Here is a 22,469-nt window from a genome sequence, read left to right as displayed (position 1 = left end):
TATAATTTTTTAAATGTTGATTACTTCTCCTTGCCATTATCATTCATCTGACAGGACGTGAGATTTTGTTTTTGTTAACATATGATTGGGGTCCCTGGGCAAGAAAAGGTTGAAGACCCCTGCTGTAGATTAAAGTGAGAAGCCACGTTGCTGGCTACATGCTATCTGTTAGGGTTTAATTCCTATACAATTTCACTTTTTTTTTTTACTAATTTGACGTACGTAGGCTACACTCATTCACTGGAACAAAATAAAAGCTGTCAAGTTTCCTTGCAAAGAACTCAATGTGCAAAACTAACATTGCAATAGTATGTCATTACAAGTTCTAATATTAGAATGAGTTGGATAAAAGTAACATTACGACTGTCAACATTGTCATTGTTGCCAAATCACAGCAGCCGCTACTCACTGTGACTGAATTAGATGGATACAAAACATCTGCATAAATGTCGCACTTACCGAAACTTTGCTTGAATCCCAGTTATAACTTCCAACTGTTTATATATCCACCTACTGAAATAACGAAATCCCTGTACTTGATCAACTTTTCCGCTCCAATGCCAGCCCGCTGCGTTGCCTCTTCTCTACGCCATGTCGGAAACGGGACAATGGGAAGTTGGAAAGTGGAAACGTCATCGCAGGCAGGCACATCCCGCCCCGCTCCCGACTGGATTGGTTTGGCAAGAGGAACTTCTCTGTGATCTTTTCAGAGTTTGGGACGTGCCTGCCAATCAATTTTAAAAAGCAAGCCCTATGTGGTCTGTAGGGGGCACACACGTAGCCTAAGTGAAGTGGTCTGGAAAATGTATTTCATAATTACTTTTTTCAAATTTCCAGTGTTCTATTGCCTTTCTTGTACAATAAGGGGGAAAAAACATCTTAGACCTTGTTAATAGAATGGTATTTTGTTTAGGAATGGAAGTCGGCTACAGTATTGCTTTCAAGATCTGTAACACATAAAAACACTGATAGTCTTGGCCCTTGGAAACTGTTGAAACGTTGCACAGATAGCTAGATTCCAGAGATTGTCCCAGCCCATATGTCCCAGTTCAGTGCATCAGCTGACATCAAGGAGAGAATGAAATTAAGGTCTGGATCCATCCACATCACCTCTCTGTCTGTCTTTACTCAAACGCCATCCTTTCCACACTCAGTGTCGGGGTCACACTCCAGCATCTCCCTGATCCACTCATCATCCAGGGCCCCCACGATGAACTTCTCCAGGCTGATAGCTAAATAAAACTCAATGTTATGGAAGAAAATAGAATGATCAACATCATATGTTTACAGCCTTGTATTGGCTGCACACTCACAAGATGTAGTTACAATCACAAATCCCAGAAAATACAGTTCAAGGCAGGGCTGGATAATTAGAATAGAGGTAGAGGAACTGCAGCAATAGCTAACCAGCTGCCTGGGATGCTGGAGGTTTTGTAACCTTACATTAGGATTACCTGTGTTTTGAAATGGTTCCTGTGTGATCCTTAACATTGTTGTCTATATCTAATCTTACAAATATTCAGTTGGTGCGCTCCACAGCTGTAAGTGGGTTAGGCATGGGGAACAAGGCTGCCACACTCATCTTGTACACAGCCTGTGTAATCAGAGACCATATACTTTGTGAAATTTGACATTTAGCACCATCTAGTGAATAACAAGCATAGTAACATCTGCTACAAATGCAGCTAGGGCAAGTGCCAGTGCAACGCAGTGCCAGTAGGTTCCCAGCCTCCCATGGCACCCACACAAATCCCACTAATGATTCAATTATATTGAATTCCCCTGAGAAGGGATTTGATCTTGAGCAAAGACATTTGAGCAAGGCAAAGAACAGTAACATTGTTCAATTTTCATCCTCATAATGCATTGCACCTGCAGTACCCCTTGGGATGACATAATGAAATATAATGTCTCTCTACTGGGGTAACTTCAAATCAGCATACTGATGGCTGTCACATACTCCTGTAAACCAACAACCCCACCCTGTGCATAACCACAGATCGTCAGTCTCTCACACAGTATTACATATTCTGGTAACACTTTGCCTTAATTTGCCCTTATACCTGATCCCTATTCCACTTGTGTAAAAAAGGCTTAATTCTACTACTATGCAGTTACCTGTACTGACAATATATTAGTACAATTTTGTTAGATAATAGTTAGTGATACTACAACGGTAGCAGAGTAACAAAATGTAAAGTATTGCCAGTATTTTGTAAAGAATTATGCAAATAACAGTGCAGCAATACAGAGCTGCTGTCTGTTCTGAGGATGGCTAACATTGAAAAAAGTATTGAGAAGACTGAAAAGACAAAGGAAAAAAAGTTTGTTTAAAGATAAGAAAAGTACATTTTTGGTGCCTACCCTGTTACTTTCCAAGGTGGTGAATATCTGCTCAGCGTAGCTGACTCATTGCCCCCAGTTCCATTACAGAAGTATCTCCGGAACTCATGCAGAGTGATCAGTCCACCTGGGCACACATTCATAAACTTTCTATCACAAATGCACAACCAAAGAAAAGAGATAAATATTTTGAAATGAAAAGATTAGATATCATTTTGTAGTTTAACTCTAATCAATCAATAACGTAAAATTATATAGATTAAGCTGTATTTGTAACGGTTTTAAAAACTCTTTCAAAGTGGCTGTTTCTTGGTTTAAACATTTGTACTGTATGTCACAAAGACAGAGTTCCATAGAGTTATAGAAAATGGCAAAAACAATGGCAGCTAGACTAACAGAAGCTTATCTTTCCCTGTCATTCTCAGATACTAGTTCCTACTTTTGTCCCAAAAAAGTTAAATGGATTTCTTAAGAGGTTCAATGTGTAATACAGTAGATTGCTTTTCTTGCTTTTAAGTTGAATGTCCTTTGTTTATGGTCAGTTTCTGATTGCTATCATTCGTGAACAAGAGACATTTTATATTTAACTTAATTAACAAAAAATAAATATTTTGAAATGACATAGCTAGAATTCTTACCTAAACCACTCACAGAGCTCTGTGACATAGGTAGTTCCTCTCCTGCAGGGTAGAGATGCAGCCTGTCACATCAACAGAATGGACCCTCCACAGTGCCGACTATGTACACACCACAACCCATATTCACAAAGCGTCTTAGAGTAGGAGCGCTGACATATAATCAGGTTCCCCCAGTCTTAATTATTAGGATCTGAAAAGCAAAACTGATCCTTAAACAGCACTCCTACTCTGAGATGCTTTATGAAAACAGAAAGTTACACCAGCTTACCATGGGCACACTTAATCACACTTACCCAAGTGGTATCACATTTGTAAAATGATGGAAATGTAATTCTCCTAGCAGGGGGGCAAAAAGGAGGAGAGGACAGGGTTGATCTAAATATAATTACCAAAAGCTGTAGTCATGAGTGATCTCATTATGAGCTCTACAGGGAAGGTGTCGCAGTAAGGCTATGGATTGAAAGAGGACATTTGTACAGACAGGAAACATTGATTTAATATGAAGTGCACATGTGTGTGCGCAGACTGTGCATGTGTGCATAACCGAAACACCACTGTGAAGTAAAAGGAAACTAATGTTTATTAAGAATAACCTTTTTTTCACAAGACAGCTTAGAGACAACTTCTCTGCCATAAACCAGACCTGTTGAAGCAGCAATAACGCCATGAATCTTTAAGTGCTTCTTAAGCCCACTAATAAAACAAACAAACAAAACAGATACTAACAGTAACAAATCCAGTATATTAAAAAAACAGGACAGGTGATTTTGAAGCTGTAAATGTGAATGTGTCACTGACTAGCCTCCCCTGCTAACAAACAGCTCTTCTCTGAGCCCACAGGTAAAGAAGGGCCTTGCTTGTGTGTGGATAGGCTAAAAGGCAAGGCTAACAGGCTAACAGTGGCCAACTGGGATCCCTGTGCCACAAGCACTATAAAACATTGGTTTGTGGTATATCTAGATTCTAGGGCATCCGCATCAATTGGGAAACAGCATTAGTCTGGGAAACAGTTTCTGAAGCCTTATCAGTCCACAGATAACGGTTTATGGTTACTCATTCACACGCCTACACACACACACACCGGTCTGTCTCATACTCTAGTTTGTCTTATAAGGCAAACACAAAAAATGTATTAAAAAACAAAAAAAAAGGATACAAAAGCAGCTGCATGCAATAAGATCAACTGAGTGGGACATAAAAGGAACCAAAAAAAACCCCAACTAAATCTAACTATACCTTGGATAATGTTCAGTACTTCAAACTGGGACAGGGACAGTTGAGGTTGACTCTAACCAAAGTACAGAACAGTACTCGACTTCCACTCAATGCCACCACACAATGACAATAGGGTGGGCAGCAGTCCAACTGTACAAACGTACACTAACGGTTTCACAACTCAGGGCATTCACAAATACAGTACAATGATATTAGAAGAAAAACATTTCTTAAAACAAACCAAAATCATACAGCTTTTTTCCTTTTATAGGACCAGCCTGTATCTATGGCACATGCTTTCACAGCTTGCTTGTTGAATGCCATCATCTGTGATCAGGCTCGTGATTGGCACGTCAAATCCAGCCACCAATCGTGTTTCATACTTCTGATTAATCCCATGATCCAATAAACAGTCGCTAGGGGAAATGCCATACCATTTAATGTGTTGAGAGGTAAGGTGGGACTGATGGTTTGTAATATACACTTCTCAGGTATCCATGCAGAAACGGCATGAGGCACTTCAGACACAGACAGGTAGTGGGGGTCCTAGTGGGATTGGTGCCTCCCTCAGTATTGAAGCAAAAGTGGAGCTCCAGAGACAGTGTTCTTCAGAACTCACAATACACCTCCATCCATCCCACCCTCAGAACCGAACCAAAATCATTACTGGCACAAAACGTGAACAGACTTTAAAAAGTGACGACTGTGGCGGGATGGGCTAAAACAGCAGTATGCACACAGGCATTGGAGTTTAAATAGCATCATTTTAAAGACATTTCAGGACTTTAGTCTTACCTCACATAAGGCTGCCACAAAACCATTATTCATTCAAAGCATGGTGACCATAGACCAATCAGTGTGACCATAGATGGCAGGTGATGGGCTTACTGACATGACCTCGAGCCACCACATTTAAAAAGCATGCTTATCTAGCTTCTTATAGTTTGGTGGGGCAATGGTAAAATGGGCAACTCCAAATAAAGTAGTTGGCAATTTTTGTCTTGTCCAGGTCTTGTTACTTGTTTCTTTGTCCATGTGTATTTGATCACAAAAAAAGTAATTGGCTATGGAATCCATATTGTTTGATGACAACCCACTTAAATTCTCAAATCATGCTTCATATCATATTGCCATTTTGGCAGCATGCCCATTAATTTATAACCTCTGAGCAAACTTGTTTGCCAGACAGGTTAGGTTGTGACTAGGAGTTGGAACAGGTTCAGGGAACAAAACCAAAGACTGGAAAATAACAACAATTGAGGAACAGAATCAGAACTGGGAACGAAAGTGATCTATACTGTTCCGGAACAGAACCGTTATTTTTGAAGCAAGGGAACTGGTTCATTTGTTCTTTTACATTTGGGGCATTTTTTTCTCAGTCCCACAAAAAAAAAGCGCCTATGCAAAGCCCTCACTCTGTCACTCAGAAACTTATTCCAGTGTCTGCCTGCCAGCTGAAAATCTTTGCCAGTGTGTGTAGGCTACCTATCTCTCGCCGTCTGAAGCATAGGCTATTAGCCTACTGACATTGAGTGTGATTACTCCGAAATTAGGGAGATAGATTTTTTTATTTGAGAAGAATGGATAAACTTACACAATACTAGGATACTATACTTATCATGTTTCAAGTTGGCTTTAATAACTACAAAAAGGTCAAATGTGTTTTTATTTTAATTCTGGTGACGCTCTGCACACACACAAGCTTCTGGTCCAAAGTTAAGCCAACTCTTGGAAGTTCAAAGACATTCAAAGTTCCTTCATTGAATCTGCTCCTCCACAAGTATAATGCTGTGATCCTAATTCAGATAATGCATGTCATAACAAAATACCCAGCACTTCAAGCCAAGTCTCCTCCACCCTCTTGCTCGCTCTCTCCCCACCTGCAAAATTTCAGTCACATCTTGTGCCCAATGCATGTAAACATCTATCACAGCTTGCCCACTCCATAGCAAGCTGCTCCATCCACACGGATTGGTGAAGTCATTTAATGTTGAGCTAAAGAAGTTTAAAAAGGAAGAGAAAGGAATGATATAAACCATTATTTTTTTAGGGGTTTTGAACCGGTTCAGAACTTTATTTTGCTGGTCGGAACAGTGGAATGTAACGAAAAATAATTATGGTTACAACCCCTGGTTTGAACAGTAAGCGAGAGACAGAGATGTATATTGATGTTCTGGAATGTTCACTCTGCATAGTAGTCCCTTAAAGAATCCACACACCACAAACTACTCGGTTGACCTCTGAAGTAGCACCTCCTGAACGAGCTGTATAAGACTGTTGTCTATCAGTGCATTATGACACATGAAATTAAGTCAAAGCATGGGCGTCATAAAGCCGAAAAACAAAATCACTTTACAACAACACCAACGTCTGTACTGCCACGTACTATAGGTTTTTGATATATAGCCTGAGAAATAAACACTGCTACAAGTGATAAAAAAAATTTAAAAGATTGAATAAACATGAAATGGAGGAATGAGGGGTGGTTTCTGTTCTGTTGCTCCCTGAGTGATCCCTGATTCAGAGATCATTTATAAACTGTACACTTTGATATAAGGTATTTGATACATCTCTACTTTAATAATAGAATTTAAGTCTATTCCCTTAAACCTCCATTTCTGTTTTTAAGACTGTGTCAACATGGTGGATGAACGTGGCATTTATCCATACCAGGTCTTCACACGTCGGTCCAAATGCTGTGTGCCAGAGAGTTGGTGGTTAGGCCGTGACCCGCACCCACCCACCCAGTTCCTCTGATGGTGGGAAAATCTCGAAGTGGCGCATTGATAGCGGACTATCAGTGACTCTCAATGTCGACCAGAAATGTGTATTTAATCATTTTCAAATAATGTGGTGCCAAATCAACTACTTCTATTAGAAGTATTTTCAAATGATTTCCTATAAAATAGCCTACTATTTAAGCATAAGTATTTTCAAATGGTTACTTCCAAATATATGATTTAAAATAAACCTAGGACCAAACAGACCTGGGTTCAAAAGCATGGGAGTATTTAAATATTTGTATAAATACTGGTTATTTTCAAATACATGCCAATACTTTCCAAGTGTATTGCCAAATGCATTCCAATATTCAACTACTTGTATATTCAAATAAAAATATTTGCGGAAACTCAAAACATATCGCGGAGCGTGTCGGGATAGCACTTCGCTCTAAAGCCTGCAACCTTGTTTGCTTGGCTGTCTAATCTCTCCCTCTGCTTTGGGACACTTGTGCATATGGCGGAGGCACACGTGAAAGCGCAAATGGAGGGTCAAGGGGTGAAGGGAGTGATTTGGGATTCAGCCATAGTCTTACAGGATGTGACATGTGGGGACACAAAATGGCTGCTGCTCAAATAGGCCACGCCTCCTAAGGCCACTCCAGAGATGGGGAGGGGCTGTGGGCGCGTTCCTCTGCCCAGGCGTAGCTGATGCATGCCAGATCTTATAACCCCTGGATAAGAATTGTACGTATCAGCTAACCACATCATATGTTATAGTAATCGGTCAGTCGATGACACAGCCGATGACTTGGCACGCAATAATTGGTAGACGCATGCAACGTCTGAGCAGGGGAACGTGATCTGTAGGTCTGAGGAAAGCAGATACGGACAATTAGCCGCCAAGAACAGTCAAAATGGCCACCTGAAAGGCTTTGTAGGCACAGCCTCAGACTCTTCTCTTCCTCCTACTGAAAGTGGTGGAGAGCTGTTGTCCCTTATCGCCAATCGATCGCATTGTCTTAAAAAAAAAAAAATGAAAACAGCCACCTGAAGATTACACAGCTTATGTGGAAAAAAACTAAAACAACTAATAAATAAATAAAAATATGTTTTAAAAAGGGAGCCGATATCTGGTGAGAGAGAAAACTGTACTGAGGGAAATGCTGTGTTTGGGTCGAGTTATGGAGAGCTGTAGTGTGTTTCAGAGAGCTAAGGGGGGGGGCATTTCAGAGAGGCTGCGAATTTCAGTGAGCTGTGGCATGTTTCAGAGAGATCAGTGCAGTCAATTTTAGTGAGACGTGGAGAGTTTCAGTAGAGATGAGACAGAGGGACCAGTTCAGAGGGACCAGTTGATCTCATCCATGACCACGGCCTCGCCCAGGTCGGCGTCCGTCTCCAGCAGGCTCATTATCACTGCCATGGCCGCCTCGTCATTACTAAGGCCTCCCAGGCCAGGGTCCATCATATTCTCCATATCCAGCTGGGAAGTTTCCACTGGGGGAGCAGAGAGAGGGAAGAGAGAGAGAAAGATGGTCAGAGAAAAAGAAAGAGTCAGAAAGAGTGTGTGAGGGAGAGAAAGAGAGCAAGGAAGAGAGAGAGGATTACAAACCAGTCACAGAACCACATCATCTACGACTGAACAATGTATCTTCAGCAAGAAGAGTACCATCATCAAAAACTCTGTTCAGTATCACAAAGGACAAATTCTAAACTAGTCAAGATTGTAATGGGCTAAAGGGATGAGATGTGATGTTGTACCCATGAGTGATTCTCCTGCAGGGAATTGTGGTCTTTTGTGTTCTTGTTGTTCTCCTTCCTCTAAACTGGACTTCCCTGGCATCTCCAGGTCTGCCACCTCTCCATTTGGCACCTCAATGAGACAGGGGAAGAAAAAAGTTAAAGCAATACATACATGAACACACACACACACACACACAGAGACTGTGCACACACACACACTAGAGACTTACGTTGCTGCTGGACAGTGTAAGTTGCAGAGGAGACTTGTCCTTCAGCACAGTGAAGGGGCTGACATTACCGCTGGATGGGGACGAGTTCATCCTAAAACAGACAGATTAAACTGATCACAACAATCACACCTCAGGCATTTCTGAGCTTGTTTACTGCTTTGGTACAGTGACAACAATGCCAAACAGAATATATCCAGTGAGGTACCAACAATATCATTGAGCACATTCAAGCATAGCTTGAACAGCATACCTAATTCATAGTGATATAAATTAAAGAACATATTTTGACATCTCCAGGCGCGGGTCCAAACTTGTGCGTCTTTCACACCTGCAACTTCTCAAGAGAGTGTTTGAGAATTTTTGACAGCTTATTGCAGTTTGAAAAGTTTCACCAGGATCTTGTCAAGAGGGTGCCAAGCACTGAACGTTGCAGATAGAAATGTCTTTTAGGAGCTGACACGATTCCCCAAATGAGACAGGGAAGCATACCGGTTGTACATAAAATAGTTATATTGGAACGTTAATAATAAACATATAAATAAATGACAGTGCCAGTAAAAAGTTTGGACACATGGTCTTTCCATGGTTATTCTTTATTTTTACTATTTTCTACAATGTAGAATAGGTAAGACATCAAAACTATGAAATAACACAAATGGAATCATGTAGTAACCAAAAAGGTGTTAACCAAATCAAAACATATTTTAGATTTTTCAAAGTAGCCACCCTTTGCCTTGATGACAGCTTTGCAAAACCCAAACTTTTGACTGGTAATGTACACACACACACACACACACACATCCTCCTCCCCTTTCTCTGCCACATGTCCGTCTTCACTGATAGGCTACCACACCCCACCCCATCACCCACCTGTTGTAGTCCAGCAGCTCATTAGCGATCTGGGTCCCGATGCTCCCTGCATAGATCATGGTAGTGGAAGCACAGGAGATCCCCGGGATGATGGGAAGAGACTTATTGCCATCGTCTAGGAGGAAAACATTCATTAGCCACAGGTTAGGTCTATTTAGCTATAGACCTCAATGCTTATATAACACCAATCGTCAGCTTTTTCAAGTTGACATCTCAACTAACCTTCAGAAGCCTTGGAATTAGTTGACTGTTCTGCTTTGTCTCCAGATCTGTCTGTTGGACATTGGTCACTGCTGGAGACGTGAGAGAATGTGGACACATGAGAACCATTTTGAGAAAGAGTTTTGAGAAAAAAGGTTGAATTACACAGTGTCACAAAGCTACAACGACAGTACAGAAAGATCAGTGATGATCCTAAGGAGGAGAAGATTTGTACTTACGATATGACAGTATTGGTTGACACTATGTATTCTACTTCTTTGGTCCAGGGATTTATGAAACTAAACATCCGACTTTGTAGTGTGACAAAAGAGCCATGTTTCGTTTTGAATTTGTAGCAATTTGTCTCTATTTTCTCTTTACTCCGCAGCACTGAAAGGAAAAGGTGTGAAAGTTTAAGTTGGAGGAGATAGATATTCTTTATTCCATTTAACATCTAGGTATGGTTAGAACAAGAGTAATAATAGCATAAAAGCTGCTTATGGCATGCAAATAGGAATGTTTTTCTTTTTCATTTTTGATGACCATTTCAGAGGAATACCGGAGGAAAACAATGGGGGGAAAAATTTGGGAAATTCTGAAACTAGGAAAAACATTGAAGTTGTGTAGCAACATGGCTCAAAACTAGGACCATTTCTCCCATGTAGTGATTTGGGGCCCTACTGGTGGGTTGTGGCTAGCCTCTGGCTCTTTGCTTCTGGGTTATGATTTGATTCCACATTCTAGGAATTCTAGGGAAGACTTTGAATGTTTCTCGTCTCTCGGGTTGGTAACAGGAAAGGCATGGTGCAAGCGACAGCATAAACTAGTTTGGTAATCAACCACTGGCTGAACTAACGAGATCCTACCTTTTCGATGTCGTTCTGCTAAATGTGGCAAGTCATGTTGATGGAAGTATTCGTAGCATGACGTTCCAAGCAGCTCCTGGGGTAAGTATCCTAGGACAGTGGTGGCTCTGTAAGGAGTAGAGGTGTTGAACATATTGTTAGTAATCATGTGATTTCTAGTCATTTCTTCTTCAGTGGAGCCAATGTGGTTATGAAGAGGTCAGTCTGATATGCACAAATTTGTGCAGTTCTTCAATTCAAGGCAACTCGAGCCTGAGTGATATGAGTCAGTGACCCAGACTCTAGAGACACCACATCCACACTGTCATGGGTCTCATGGGATAATTACATTATCCAGTATTTGCCATCCAGTGCTTGTAGACCAAGAGGACAAACCCCTTCCCATTGAGTGTAATGAGAAACTAAACATTAAATCAAAAAGTGAGGAAAACAATCACCGTTGGTCGACGAAGGTGAACTTGCCATCCATGGCGTAGCGCGTGACGAACTCCGTTGCTTTGACCAGGACCTCGTTGACCCCGTTGACAAGAGAGGCGGCGTGGGGGTGGACACGGCCCACGGCCACCAGGCAGCTGAAGTGAGAGCTGTCCTTGTCAGCCTCCCCCTCACCCCCCTCCTCCCCCAGCTGACTGGTGGGCCAGCTGCGAATGTAGCCTGTGCAGTGGACAGTGCAGTACTTCTCAGACTCTACATGGGGGGACAGCGAAACACGTAGACATTTTACATCCATTTGTTTTTCCATTACAGTTAAATCTTAATGAACACATTTACATTCATTGTTTAGCAGCTACTCCAATCCAGAGAATACATTTCACTTTATGTTTTATTATGAAAAAAAGGGCAGTCCTGCCTTATACAAACACACACTTAAGGAACAGATGGGAAACTATTTTCCTTCACACCAATCCACATTAAAGAGGGGAGAATATTCTCTCAATGTTATACAGACAGGTTCCAAATGTCCATCACATTTATGAAGACCATACTTTATAAATGGGGACAGACTTTTCCCCTACCTTTCTTTTTCGATGTGCTGGGCTGGAATTCCTTGTCCTCCTGTTTGACCGAGATCTTGTGGTACTTCATGCGGCAGAAGAAGGAGCGTCGCGCGCCCGGACACAGCCGAGCTGCTCCGACCGGGAGGTCAGCCTGGACCTGCAGGCCCGCTGTGGAGAAGAAAGGCCAATTAGACAGAGGCATACACACAGTAGAGTGAGTAAGACACAGGCATGCGGACGCACACACACTCAGACACACAGTGGAGATTCAGTCACACTCACACACAATACCAACGCAATTCCCCTCACATTTACATTTGTACATTTTTGTAATTTAGCAGAAGCTCTTATCCAGAATGACATACAGTTAGCAGAACATAGTGTAGACACACACACGATAGATCAGCTGAGACTATTCATCACTGCAAGTAATAATACAGGTATTTTCAATGTCAAAACAGCATTCTCAGAAATTGATGTTTTCCACTACAACTGTCAGGCATGAGTACAACACTGCTCCAAAAGGTCCTGCCCACTCCTCAGACAATCATCCAACTGACCCACTCACACAGTGCAGTGTTCTCCATGGTATGGGCCAAGGTAAACTCCACTCCTGAGAGCTTTCCTTCACTGGCTGCTGACTCACTTCCTGGGGGGAGGACCCCAATGTGTTAGGGTGTAACACTGCTCTACTTTTTTATGGAAACCACCCAGTCTCCTACCACTGTCATTTCAGCATTCCTGTGGTCAACATTTTCCTTATGGAAAATATATACACACACACACACACCTTACTTTGCACACCCTGTCCCCACACACAGCTGAGAGTCACACATACTTACTTTTGGCATCTATTAGTCGCTCGCGGGGGTATAACTCAGAAGCTGAGAGCTGCTCCTTTACTTTCCCCATGTCCTTTGGGTGAATGTAGTCAAAGAGACTCTGTCCAATCAGTTCCGTCTGTAAACAAAAACAACCAATCAACTCCACTTGCTGATAATAAGTAATGACTTACTTTGACTACATCTCCATAACACATTCATTACATATCTTTAAGCATTTCATTAATGTGTTATAACAGGTCCTAACCGCATTACCAGCGTAAGTGAATATGCCAAAAGGACAAACCACATTCTGAAAATGATGCTGATATTTAGCCTGTACCAGCCCCATTTCCCCCACTGGCCAGTATGGGTCTGTGACTTACCTTCTTCCTCTCACTGAGGTGAATGGTGCATGAAAATCCCTACATGGTTGAACCCTCAGGGTACATTTTACAGATTAAATACTGTAGTTGAGGGTCATAACTTTTGTATTTCATTGACAGCCCTCCTCCACATCACAATTAAGTTGGTAATACTGGTCTATAAAACACACACGAAGGATCTAAAGTTAATTTGGAAAGTATTCATACCCCTGGCCTTTTTCCACATTTTGTTACAGCCTTAATCTAAAATGTATTAAATAGCTTTTCCCCCTCATCAATCTACACACAATACCTCACATTTATTTTCAGGTCTCTCCAGAAATGTTTGATCAGGTTCAAGTCCAGGCTATGGCTGGGCCACTAAAGGACATTCAGAGACTTGTCCCGAAGCCACTCTTGCATTGTCTTGGCTGTGTTCTTAGGGGCGTTGTCCTGTTGGAAGGTGAACCTTCGCCCCAGTCTGAGGTCCTGAGTGCTCTGGAGCAGGTTTTCATAAAGGATCTCTGTACTTTGCTCCGTTCATCTTTGCCTCAATCCCGACTAGTCTCCCAGTACCTGCCGCTGAAAAACATCACCAAAGCATGATGCTGCCACCACCATGCTTCACTGTAGGGATGGTGCCAGATTTCCTCCAGACGTGACGCTTGGCATTCAGGCCAAAGAGTTAAATATGGGTTTCAGACCAGAGAATCTTGTTTCTCATGGTCAGATTCCTTTGGTAAACTCCAAGCAGGCTGTCATGTGCCTTCTACTGAGGAGTGGCTTCCGTCTGGCCACTACCATAAAAGGCCTTATTAGTGGAGTGCTGCAGCGATGGTTGTCCTTCTGGAAGGTTCTCCCATCTCCACAGAGGAACTCTGGAGCTCTGTCAGAGTGACAATCGGGTTCTTGGTCACCTCCCTGACCAAGGCCCTTCTCCCCCAATTGCTCAGATTTAGCCAGGCGGTCAGCTCTAGGAAGAGTCTTGGTGGTTCCAAACTTCTTCCATTTAATGATGGAGGCCACTGTATTCTCGGGGACCTTCAATGCTGCTGAAATGTTTTGGTATCCTTCCCCAGATCTGTGCCTCGACATAATCCTGTCTCAGATCTCTACAAACAATTCCTTTGACCACATAGCTTGATTTTTTTATCTGACATGTACTGTCAACTGTGGGACCTTATATAGACAGGTGTGTGCCTTTCCAAATAATGTCCAATCAATTGAGTTTCCCCACAGGTTGACTATAATGAAGTTGGGTCTGTAAAAAAAAAAGGTATATGTTTTTATTTTTAAATACATTTGCAAAACTTTCTAAAAACCTGATTTCGCTTTGTCTTTATGGGGTATTGTGTGTAGATTGCTAACGGGAAAAAATACATTTTATCCATTTTAGAATAAGGCTGTAACTTAACAAAACGTGGAAAAAGTCAATAGGTCTGAATACTTTCCGAATGCACTGCAGTCAATGTAAAGTCAAATCTATTTTCCCATTTATAGTTTAGCACTTCATGGTAATTAACTGCGCAGTTTGCCACTCTGGTAAGTCACAGGCCTATACTGCCTGGTGGGGGAAATGGGGGTAGTTCAGGCTATATATCATCATCAAAACGTGGGTTTAAACTTTTGGCATATTCACCAACACTGGTATGATAAAAGCGCACTTTTGAGAACAGCCATAATGATGACAAAATGCTGTCATTGCAATGATGCATCTATTAAGATACAGAAATATGAGCTATTGCATTGCTTGACACGAATGTATGCTATGGATATATTTCATTAACCTTTACTATACCCTGGCATTAATGAATACTTGTTTCTGATTGATTTGAAGTGCATTCTAGAGCGTGCATAATTTCCTATAACGCACAGTATATTTGAACAGCAGAACTCAATGGCTATAGTTATTTGAGACATGTTTTATGTTTGAGCTGCTTTTGAAAGCAAAAGACAAATATACTTTTTTGGGGGCATTGTTGAATTTGATTCTCATAATGGCAAGCTACGACTGATGGCTTGGTTAGCTACACTATCAAGTCTGTTTGGTTACCACGTCAACTACTGTAGCTATCTAGCTACTTCAGTGGATGTTGAACACATGTCTACCGGCAAATGTGTTTCACTTTTATACCATGGCTATAATGTAATCAACTCAGGGCTCTGTGTTCTCTGAAAAATAATGCAACTCCATGGAAGGTCAGTTCCACTCCAACATATCTTCCACGTCGTTCATTGATTTTCCCTTACACAATGCGGTTGGGACCTGTTCTAACACATTAATGAAATGCTTATATATGTAATAAATGAATTATGTATATGTAGTCAAAGTAAATCATAACCTAACGTTGTTCCAATGCAACCTAAAAATTGCTAACAAAGAACATCAGAACTATTATTCTGTAACAGAAACTGTGTGAATCTTTTGAAAATGTTAATAAAGTGTGTAGTGGTGAGATTTCTCACCTGGCTGTAATTCAGTGTCTTGTTGATGGACTCTGAGACAAAGACTATTTTTCCACGATCACAGCCCACTACGAACAGGAACCCGTCTGCAGCCTTGAGAATGAGGTGTTTGAGCTCGTCATCAGGGAGGAATGAAGGCTTATAATTGGCTTCAGCAAAGGAACAGGTGGAACCTGGGTAAGTATAACAGAGGTCAGAGAGGACAGAGGATTTCTTGTTTCTGTCAAGTGGCATTAAAGCAATATATTAATGTGTGTGATATTTAGGAGCCATTGCCAAAGAAGAAAAAAATATACTTGGGCTTTTCTTCATAAAAATAATATCAGGTTTACAGTTAATACAATGTACAATATACTTAACAATTTGCGACTTAAAATGACCCGAAACCATCTAAGACAAGGTGACAGTTGGTGGTTAAACTATCACCATGTCTCCTAAGAAAGTATTAGTATAAATAAAGTATTACCTTGTATTAGTACAGTATTAACTCACATTACTTAATACTTTACAAATATGAGGTAGACTTAACCTGTTGGGGCTAGGGGGCAGTATTTGCACGGACGGATAAAAAACGTACCCGATTTAAACTGGTTACTACTCTTGCCCAGAAACGAGAATATGCATATAATTAGTAGATTTGGATAGAAAACACTAAAGTTTCTAAAACTGTTTGAATGGTGTCTGTAGTATAACAGAACTCATATGGCAGGCCAAAACCTGAGAAGATTCCATACAGGAAGTGCCCTGTCTGACAATGTTGTCCTTCTGTTGCATCTCTATCAAAAATACAGCATCTCTGCTGTAACGTGACATTTTCTAAGGCTTCCATTGGCTCTCAGAAGGCGCCAGAAAGTGGAATGGGGTGTCTGCAGTCTCTGGGCAAGAGCAGCAGGAGAATTTGTCAGTGGTCAGCCTGGGGACAGTGACACTGCGCGTTCATGAGAATTCTAAAAAAAAATATTTCAGCCTTTGAATGAATACAACGTCGCCCGGTTGGAATATTATCGTTATTTTACGAGAAAAATAGCATAAAAATTGATATTAAACAGCGTTTGACATGCTTCGAAGTACGGTAATGGATTTTTTGTCACGAAATGCGCTCGCGCGTCACCCTTCGGATAGTGACCTGAACGCACGAACAAAACGGAGCTATTTGAATATAACTATGGATTATTTGGAACCAAAACAACATTTGTTGTTGAAGTAGAAGTCCTGGGAGTGCATTCTGACGAAGAACAGCAAAGGTAATCCAATTTTTCTAATAGTAATTCTGAGTTTGGTGAGCCCCAAACTTGGTGGGTGTCAAAATAGCTAGCCGTGATGGCCGGGCCATGTACTCAGAATATTGCAAAATGTGCTTTCGCCGAAAAGCTATTTTAAAATCTGACACCGCGATTGCATAAAGGAGTTCTGTATCTATAATTCTTAAAATAATTGTTATGTATTTTGTGAACGTTTATCGTGAGTAATTTTGTAAATTTACAGGAAGTTTTCGGTGGGTATGCTAGTTCTGAACATCACATGCCAATGTAAAAAGCAGTTTTTTGATATAAATATGAACTTGATTGAACAAAACATGCATGTATTGTATAACATAATGTCCTAGGAGTGTCATCTGATGAAGATCAAAGGTTAGTGCTGCATTTAGCTGTGGTTTTGGTTTTTGTGACATATATGCTTGCTTTGAAAATGGCTGTGTGATTATTTTTGGCAGGGTACTCTCCTGACATAACCTAATGTTTTGCTTTCGCTGTAAAGCCTTTTTGAAATCCGACAATGTGGTTAGATTAACGAGAGTCTTGTCTTTAAAATGTTGTAAAATAGTCATATGTTTGAGAAATTGAAGTTATAGCATTTTTGAGGCATTTGTATTTCGCGCCATGCGATTCCACTGGCTGTTGACTAGGGTGGGACCTAGCCCAGGGAAGTTAAGTGGGTGAGCAGGCCAACCAACTGTACAGTAGGCTACCTTTGAGGGATTTGAGGTGCTGTACAGCCATCCTGAGCACGGTGAGTTTGTCCAGCTTGCGGGACATGGGGTTACAGGTGGGAATCATGGCTGACAGCTCGTCGATCAGGTTGTTCATCTTGTCCCGCCGCCGCTTCTCGATCTGGCTGTGAGGTTCCCTGGAGAGAGATGGACACTCAATGACACCAGATGTGGTGAACCCATTTTCTCTCATGACACCTCCACACTTCTTGGTCTGGCTTTATGGGATTGTGTTCTCAAAATTCAACCTAACATTATCCACTTACATTATTCATACCCCTTGACTTATTCCATGTTTTGTTACATCTACACACAATACCCCATAACGACAAAGTGAAAACATGTTCAGACATTTTTGCAAATGTATTGAAAATGAAATGCAGAAATATCAGATTTTACATAAGTATTCACACCCGAGTCAATATTTTGTAGAAGCACCTTTGGCAGCGATTACAGCTGCGAGTCTTTCTGGGTAAGTCTAAGATCTATCCACACCTACAACATTCTCCAATTATTCTTTCCAAAATTCTTCAAGTTCTGTCAAATTGGTTGTTGATCATTGCTAGACAACCATTTTCAGGTTTTGCCATAGATTTAAGACAAAACTGTAACTCGGCCACTCAGGAACATTCACCATCTTCCTAGTAAGCAACTTAAGTTATTGTCCTGCTGAAAGTTGAATTAATCTCCCAGTGTCTGATGGAAAGCAGACTGAAGCAGGTTTTCCTCTAGGCTTGACTGTGTTTAGGTGCCATTCTGTTTGTTTTTTATCGTGAAAAACCCCCCAGTCCTTTACGATTACAAGCATACCCATAACATGATGCAGCCACCACTATGCTTGAAAATGTGGAGTGTGGTACTCAGTAATGTGTTGTATTTGCCTCAAACATAACGCTTTCTATTCAGGACAAAAAGTTAATTGCTTTGCCTCATTTTTTGCAGTATTACTTTAGTGCCTTGTTGCAAACAGGATTCATGTTTTGAAATATATTTATTCTGTACAGGCTTCCTTCTTTTCACTCTGTCAATTAAGTTCATATTTTGGAGTAACTACAATGGGAAACCCAAACGCCCAGTGACGCGAGCCTACCAGATGAGCAAAAATGCCTTGTAGGCTCGCTTCGAGGCAAGCAACAATGAAGCATGCATGGGAGCACCAGCTGTTCTGGACGACTGTGCGATAACGCTCTTGGCAGCCGATGTGAGCAAGACATTTAAACAGGTCAACATTCACAAAGCCGCGGGGCCAGACTGATTACCAGGACGTGTACTCAATGCATGCAAGGAACAACCGGCAAGTGTCTTCACTAACATTTTCAACCTCTCTCTGACCGAGTCTGTAATACCTACATGTTCCAAGCAGACCACCATAGTCCCTGTGCCCAAGGAATCGAACATAACCTACCTAAATGATTAGTGCCCCGTGGCCCTCACGTCAGTAACCATGAAGTGCTTTGAAAGGCTGGTCATGGCTCACATCAACAGCATGCTCCCAGATACCCTAGACCCACTCCAATTCGCATACCGTCCCAACAGATCCACAGATGAAGCAATCTCTACTGCACTCCACACTGCCTTTTCCCACCTGGACAAAAGGAACACATATGTGAGAATGCTGTTCATTGACTACAGCTCAGCGTTCAACACCATAGTGCCCACAAAGCTCATCATAAACTCAGGATCCTGGGACTAAACACCTCCCTCTGCAACTGGATCCTGGACATCCTGACGGGCCACCCCAAGGTGGTAAGGGTAGTCTACAACATGTCTGCCACGCTGATCCTCAATACTGGGGCTCCTCAGGGGTGTGTACTTAGTCCCCTCCTGTACTCCCAGTTCAACCACGACTGCGTGGCCAAGCACGACTCCAACACCATCATTAAGTTTGCTGATGACACAACAGTGGTAGGGCTGATCAGAGACAACGATGAGACCGCCTATAGGGAGGAGGTCAGAGACCTGGCAGTGTGGTGCCAGGACAACAACCTCTCCCTCAATGTGAGCAAGACAAAGGAGCTGATCGTAGACTAGAGGAAAGGGTGAGCCGAACATGCCCCCATTAACGACGGGGCTGTAGTTACTTTTTACTTTAGTTTATTTGGTAAATATTTTCTTAACTCTTTCTTGAGCTGCACTGTTGGTTAAGGGCTTGTAAGTAAACATTTCACGGTAAGGTCTACACTTGTATTCGGCGCATGTGACAAATAAAGTTTGATTTGAATGTTGATCCGTCCTCAGTTCTCTCCCATCACAGCCATTAAACTCAAACTGTCTTAAAGTCACTATTGGCCTCATGGTGAAATCCCTTAACGGTGTCCTTCCTCTCAGATAACTGACTTAGGAAGGAAGCCTGTATCTTTGTAGTGACTGGGTGTATTGATACACCATCCAAAGTGTAATTTTTTTAAATGTACCAATAGGTACCCTTCTCTGCAAGGCATTGGAAAACCTCCCTGGACTTTGTGGTTGAATATGTGTTTGAAATTCACTGCTTGACCAAGGGACCTTACAGATAGTCATTCAAAAATCATGTTTAACTCTATTATTGCACACAGGTATTGCACACAGGTATCCATGCAACTTATTATGTGACTTATTCAAAAGGTGCACTATGCAGAAATCGCTCCGCCATTTCCGGGTTGCTAAAATTCAAATAGTTCGGCTAATTTGAGTTTGAGACAAAAGAAGCAAGTATAATGTAGAGTCATTGTACAATATTTTCCATAACCACAAATATTGTATTTTCAGCTGTTAGGAAGCTGGTGTACAAAACCGAAAGTAAAAGAACCAAAACGAAACTCAAGAATGGGAAGAATAGAAATAGCGGACATAGAACAAATATGCCGCTTCTTAGACTTTCTTTCAATGAGAATGTAAGATCTATAACTCACATTTCTAATTGAATTTGGTCACGTCGCCCAAAAAGTTACATACTGCAGCTTTAAGCAAAGGGGTTGAATATTTACTGACTCAGCTTTAAGCAAAGGGGTTGAATGCTCACTGACTCAAGACATTTCATTTTGAAATGTTTAATAATTTTTATTTTGTAATTTTTTTAACATAGTTCCAATTTGTCATTATAGGGTACTGTGTGTACGCCAGTGACAACAAATCTCAATTTAATCCATTTTAAATTCAGGCTGTAACAAGAAAACGTGGAAAAGTCAAGGGGAGAGAATCATTTCTGAAGGCACTGTAAACCTTGGTTGTAGTTCATTCACCAAGTTTTTAGATATACTGTATTTCACCCACATAGCCATATTGTATTTTCCATCCATAACTGCATGTATTTACTAGCCTATTACATGATAATTACTTGGAGGTTATATGTATAAGGTGAATATACTATCTTATTTAAACTCACATAACACCAACAAAGTTGCCAGTTTGTGGTCAATGAATAACCCAGATACCTGAAGCATTTGATTTTAGCCTGAGAGTCCTCCCCTTCAGACCTATAAGAGAGATACAGAGAGTAGATTCAAATCAAATCACATCTACAGTCTAGTGGATTAATAGTGTGTGTTGAATAGAGCGCTCAGAGCCCTGAGAGTCGTTGAACGGTACCGGTCTTCTTCATCTTTCATATCTGCAACCAGACTGGAGGCCGATTTGATTTCCCTGGGAACAAAGTGCATGCTTCTATTTAAACTCAAAACCAATTACATCTTCCGTTTTAAAAAGTCAATTGCACTGCCTAGTTAGCCTGGCTGATACCGAACATAAGTCCTCCCGACTTCAGTCTGGACTCTGGAGATGCTGTTAAGATGTTGTTTGCACGATGCATCGATAATTAAGGGTGCTGTGCTTTTACTGTTTTTTTCTCATGTCTCTCACTCAAACACCCACATGCACAGTAAATCCAAACAGTGAGAGGTATCAACCCTCCAGGGGAAGAAAAAAAAAAAGACGCAAGCAGGCACATAAAGCGCAAACACCACACACTAACCAATTTGTAAAATTTTGTACTGTAATTTTATTTACTAAATGAAAATGGTGTCCAATAATCTTGTAAGAGATGGATGTGATAATGGCAGAGATATATATATTTTTTAAATCACACACACTTACATGTCCATGCTTCCCTTGCGTTTCCGGGGCAGTTCCATTCCTGAGGTCATGCCAGCGGCTGAGGTGGGGGTCATCAAGCTGGGCAGAGAGACAGAATGGCTTTGGTTTTCCTCCACCAACACATCCCCTACAATCAACACACATTTACACAGTATCCATTAACAATGGATTAAAGATCTGAGTAAACAATCCTAAGAGCAGTAGGTGAACAACTGTGTTGGTCATCCAGGCTGGAAATGGACAGTCCTACATTTTCGTTCAAAACGAACCAAAAAAAAACGTGAATTTACCAACAGATGTAAGCTATATCTCAGTACTAGTAGTATATTTTCATTTTATTTAGGCTTGTTGTAGCCTATTTAAGAGGATGTTTGGCAAAGGGCTCTTTAAGACACTCCGACGTGGGGGAAAAAAAACAGCTGTGCCTTTCGTGCGCTAACACTCCCATCTGTCTTTCCTCACTAGCACCGACTTTGCTGACAGTTGTTTTATTGAGGAACGGTTTTACTTACTATAACTGTGATATGTGGTTGGCACACCTAGCTCCCTTAAGATAAATGCACTAACTCCATGTTGCTCTAGATAAGAGTCTTGCAAAATGACAAATGTAAAAGACCGGAGCCTAACCTGCTCACTGGGCACTGTGCATGAGTGTGCACGTGTGTCTGGTCATGACTCATGATAGGTCCAGGCCAGGGGACAATAACACAGGATAGGCCAAGCGTAGCTCCTGTCCCTGTCCCCTATTTATTACACAGTGCCTGTTCCACAGACCCAAATAACCCCATTACCAAATCTGATGTTTAATCCTGCTCTTGCCACTGAAGATCTGTAGAGGGATTGCCGGGCTTTGGATAGGGGACGATGTTCAGGCCACACGCACCCCTCCATCTCATTCATTCACTAACTCACGCTCGTTCCGAATCAGTTTC

At 41.4% G+C, this 22,469-nt stretch overlaps 2 protein-coding genes across 16 annotated transcripts in view; both read right to left on the bottom strand.

Moving 5' to 3' along the window:
- The window catches only part of ppfibp1b (PPFIA binding protein 1b), a 51,908-nt gene extending 51,248 nt beyond the window's left edge, over positions 1-660 (bottom strand). For all 8 annotated transcript variants that reach the window (XM_014125367.2, XM_014125368.2, XM_014125370.2 and 5 more), the window contains exon 1: positions 460-660. The gene's annotated coding sequence lies outside the window, so the exon portion shown is untranslated. The remainder of the gene's footprint in view (positions 1-459) is intronic.
- A 2,883-nt stretch (positions 661-3,543) lies between these two features.
- The window catches only part of bmal2 (basic helix-loop-helix ARNT like 2), a 37,303-nt gene continuing 18,377 nt past the window's right edge, over positions 3,544-22,469 (bottom strand). The window contains exons 2-16 of one of the 8 annotated variants that reach the window (XM_045688294.1): positions 21,538-21,664; positions 21,034-21,087; positions 20,880-20,921; positions 17,446-17,603; positions 15,477-15,649; positions 12,667-12,784; positions 11,843-11,992; positions 11,264-11,513; positions 10,827-10,933; positions 10,200-10,350; positions 9,982-10,049; positions 9,760-9,874; positions 8,890-8,980; positions 8,678-8,789; positions 3,544-8,413 (exon numbers count right to left, since the gene is read on the bottom strand). In XM_045688294.1, coding sequence (XP_045544250.1) covers positions 8,256-8,413; positions 8,678-8,789; positions 8,890-8,980; positions 9,760-9,874; positions 9,982-10,049; positions 10,200-10,350; positions 10,827-10,933; positions 11,264-11,513; positions 11,843-11,992; positions 12,667-12,784; positions 15,477-15,649; positions 17,446-17,603; positions 20,880-20,921; positions 21,034-21,087; positions 21,538-21,664 — 1,874 coding nt within the window. In that variant the 3' untranslated portion in view covers positions 3,544-8,255. Of the gene's footprint in view, positions 8,414-8,677; positions 8,790-8,889; positions 8,981-9,759; positions 9,875-9,981; positions 10,053-10,199; positions 10,351-10,826; positions 10,934-11,263; positions 11,514-11,842; positions 11,993-12,666; positions 12,785-15,476; positions 15,650-17,445; positions 17,604-18,871; positions 19,018-20,830; positions 20,940-21,033; positions 21,088-21,537; positions 21,665-22,469 lie in introns of those variants that run through there. The other 7 variants (XM_014125375.2, XM_014125378.2, XM_014125379.2 and 4 more) reach the window with 7 other exon arrangements.

This window comes from Salmo salar, chromosome ssa10 (genome assembly GCF_905237065.1).
Source record: "Salmo salar chromosome ssa10, Ssal_v3.1, whole genome shotgun sequence".
Classification (NCBI taxonomy): domain Eukaryota; kingdom Metazoa; phylum Chordata; class Actinopteri; order Salmoniformes; family Salmonidae; genus Salmo; species Salmo salar.
The sequence above is the reverse complement of the archived record's forward strand: the minus strand, read 5'-3'. Positions and strand labels throughout refer to the sequence as shown.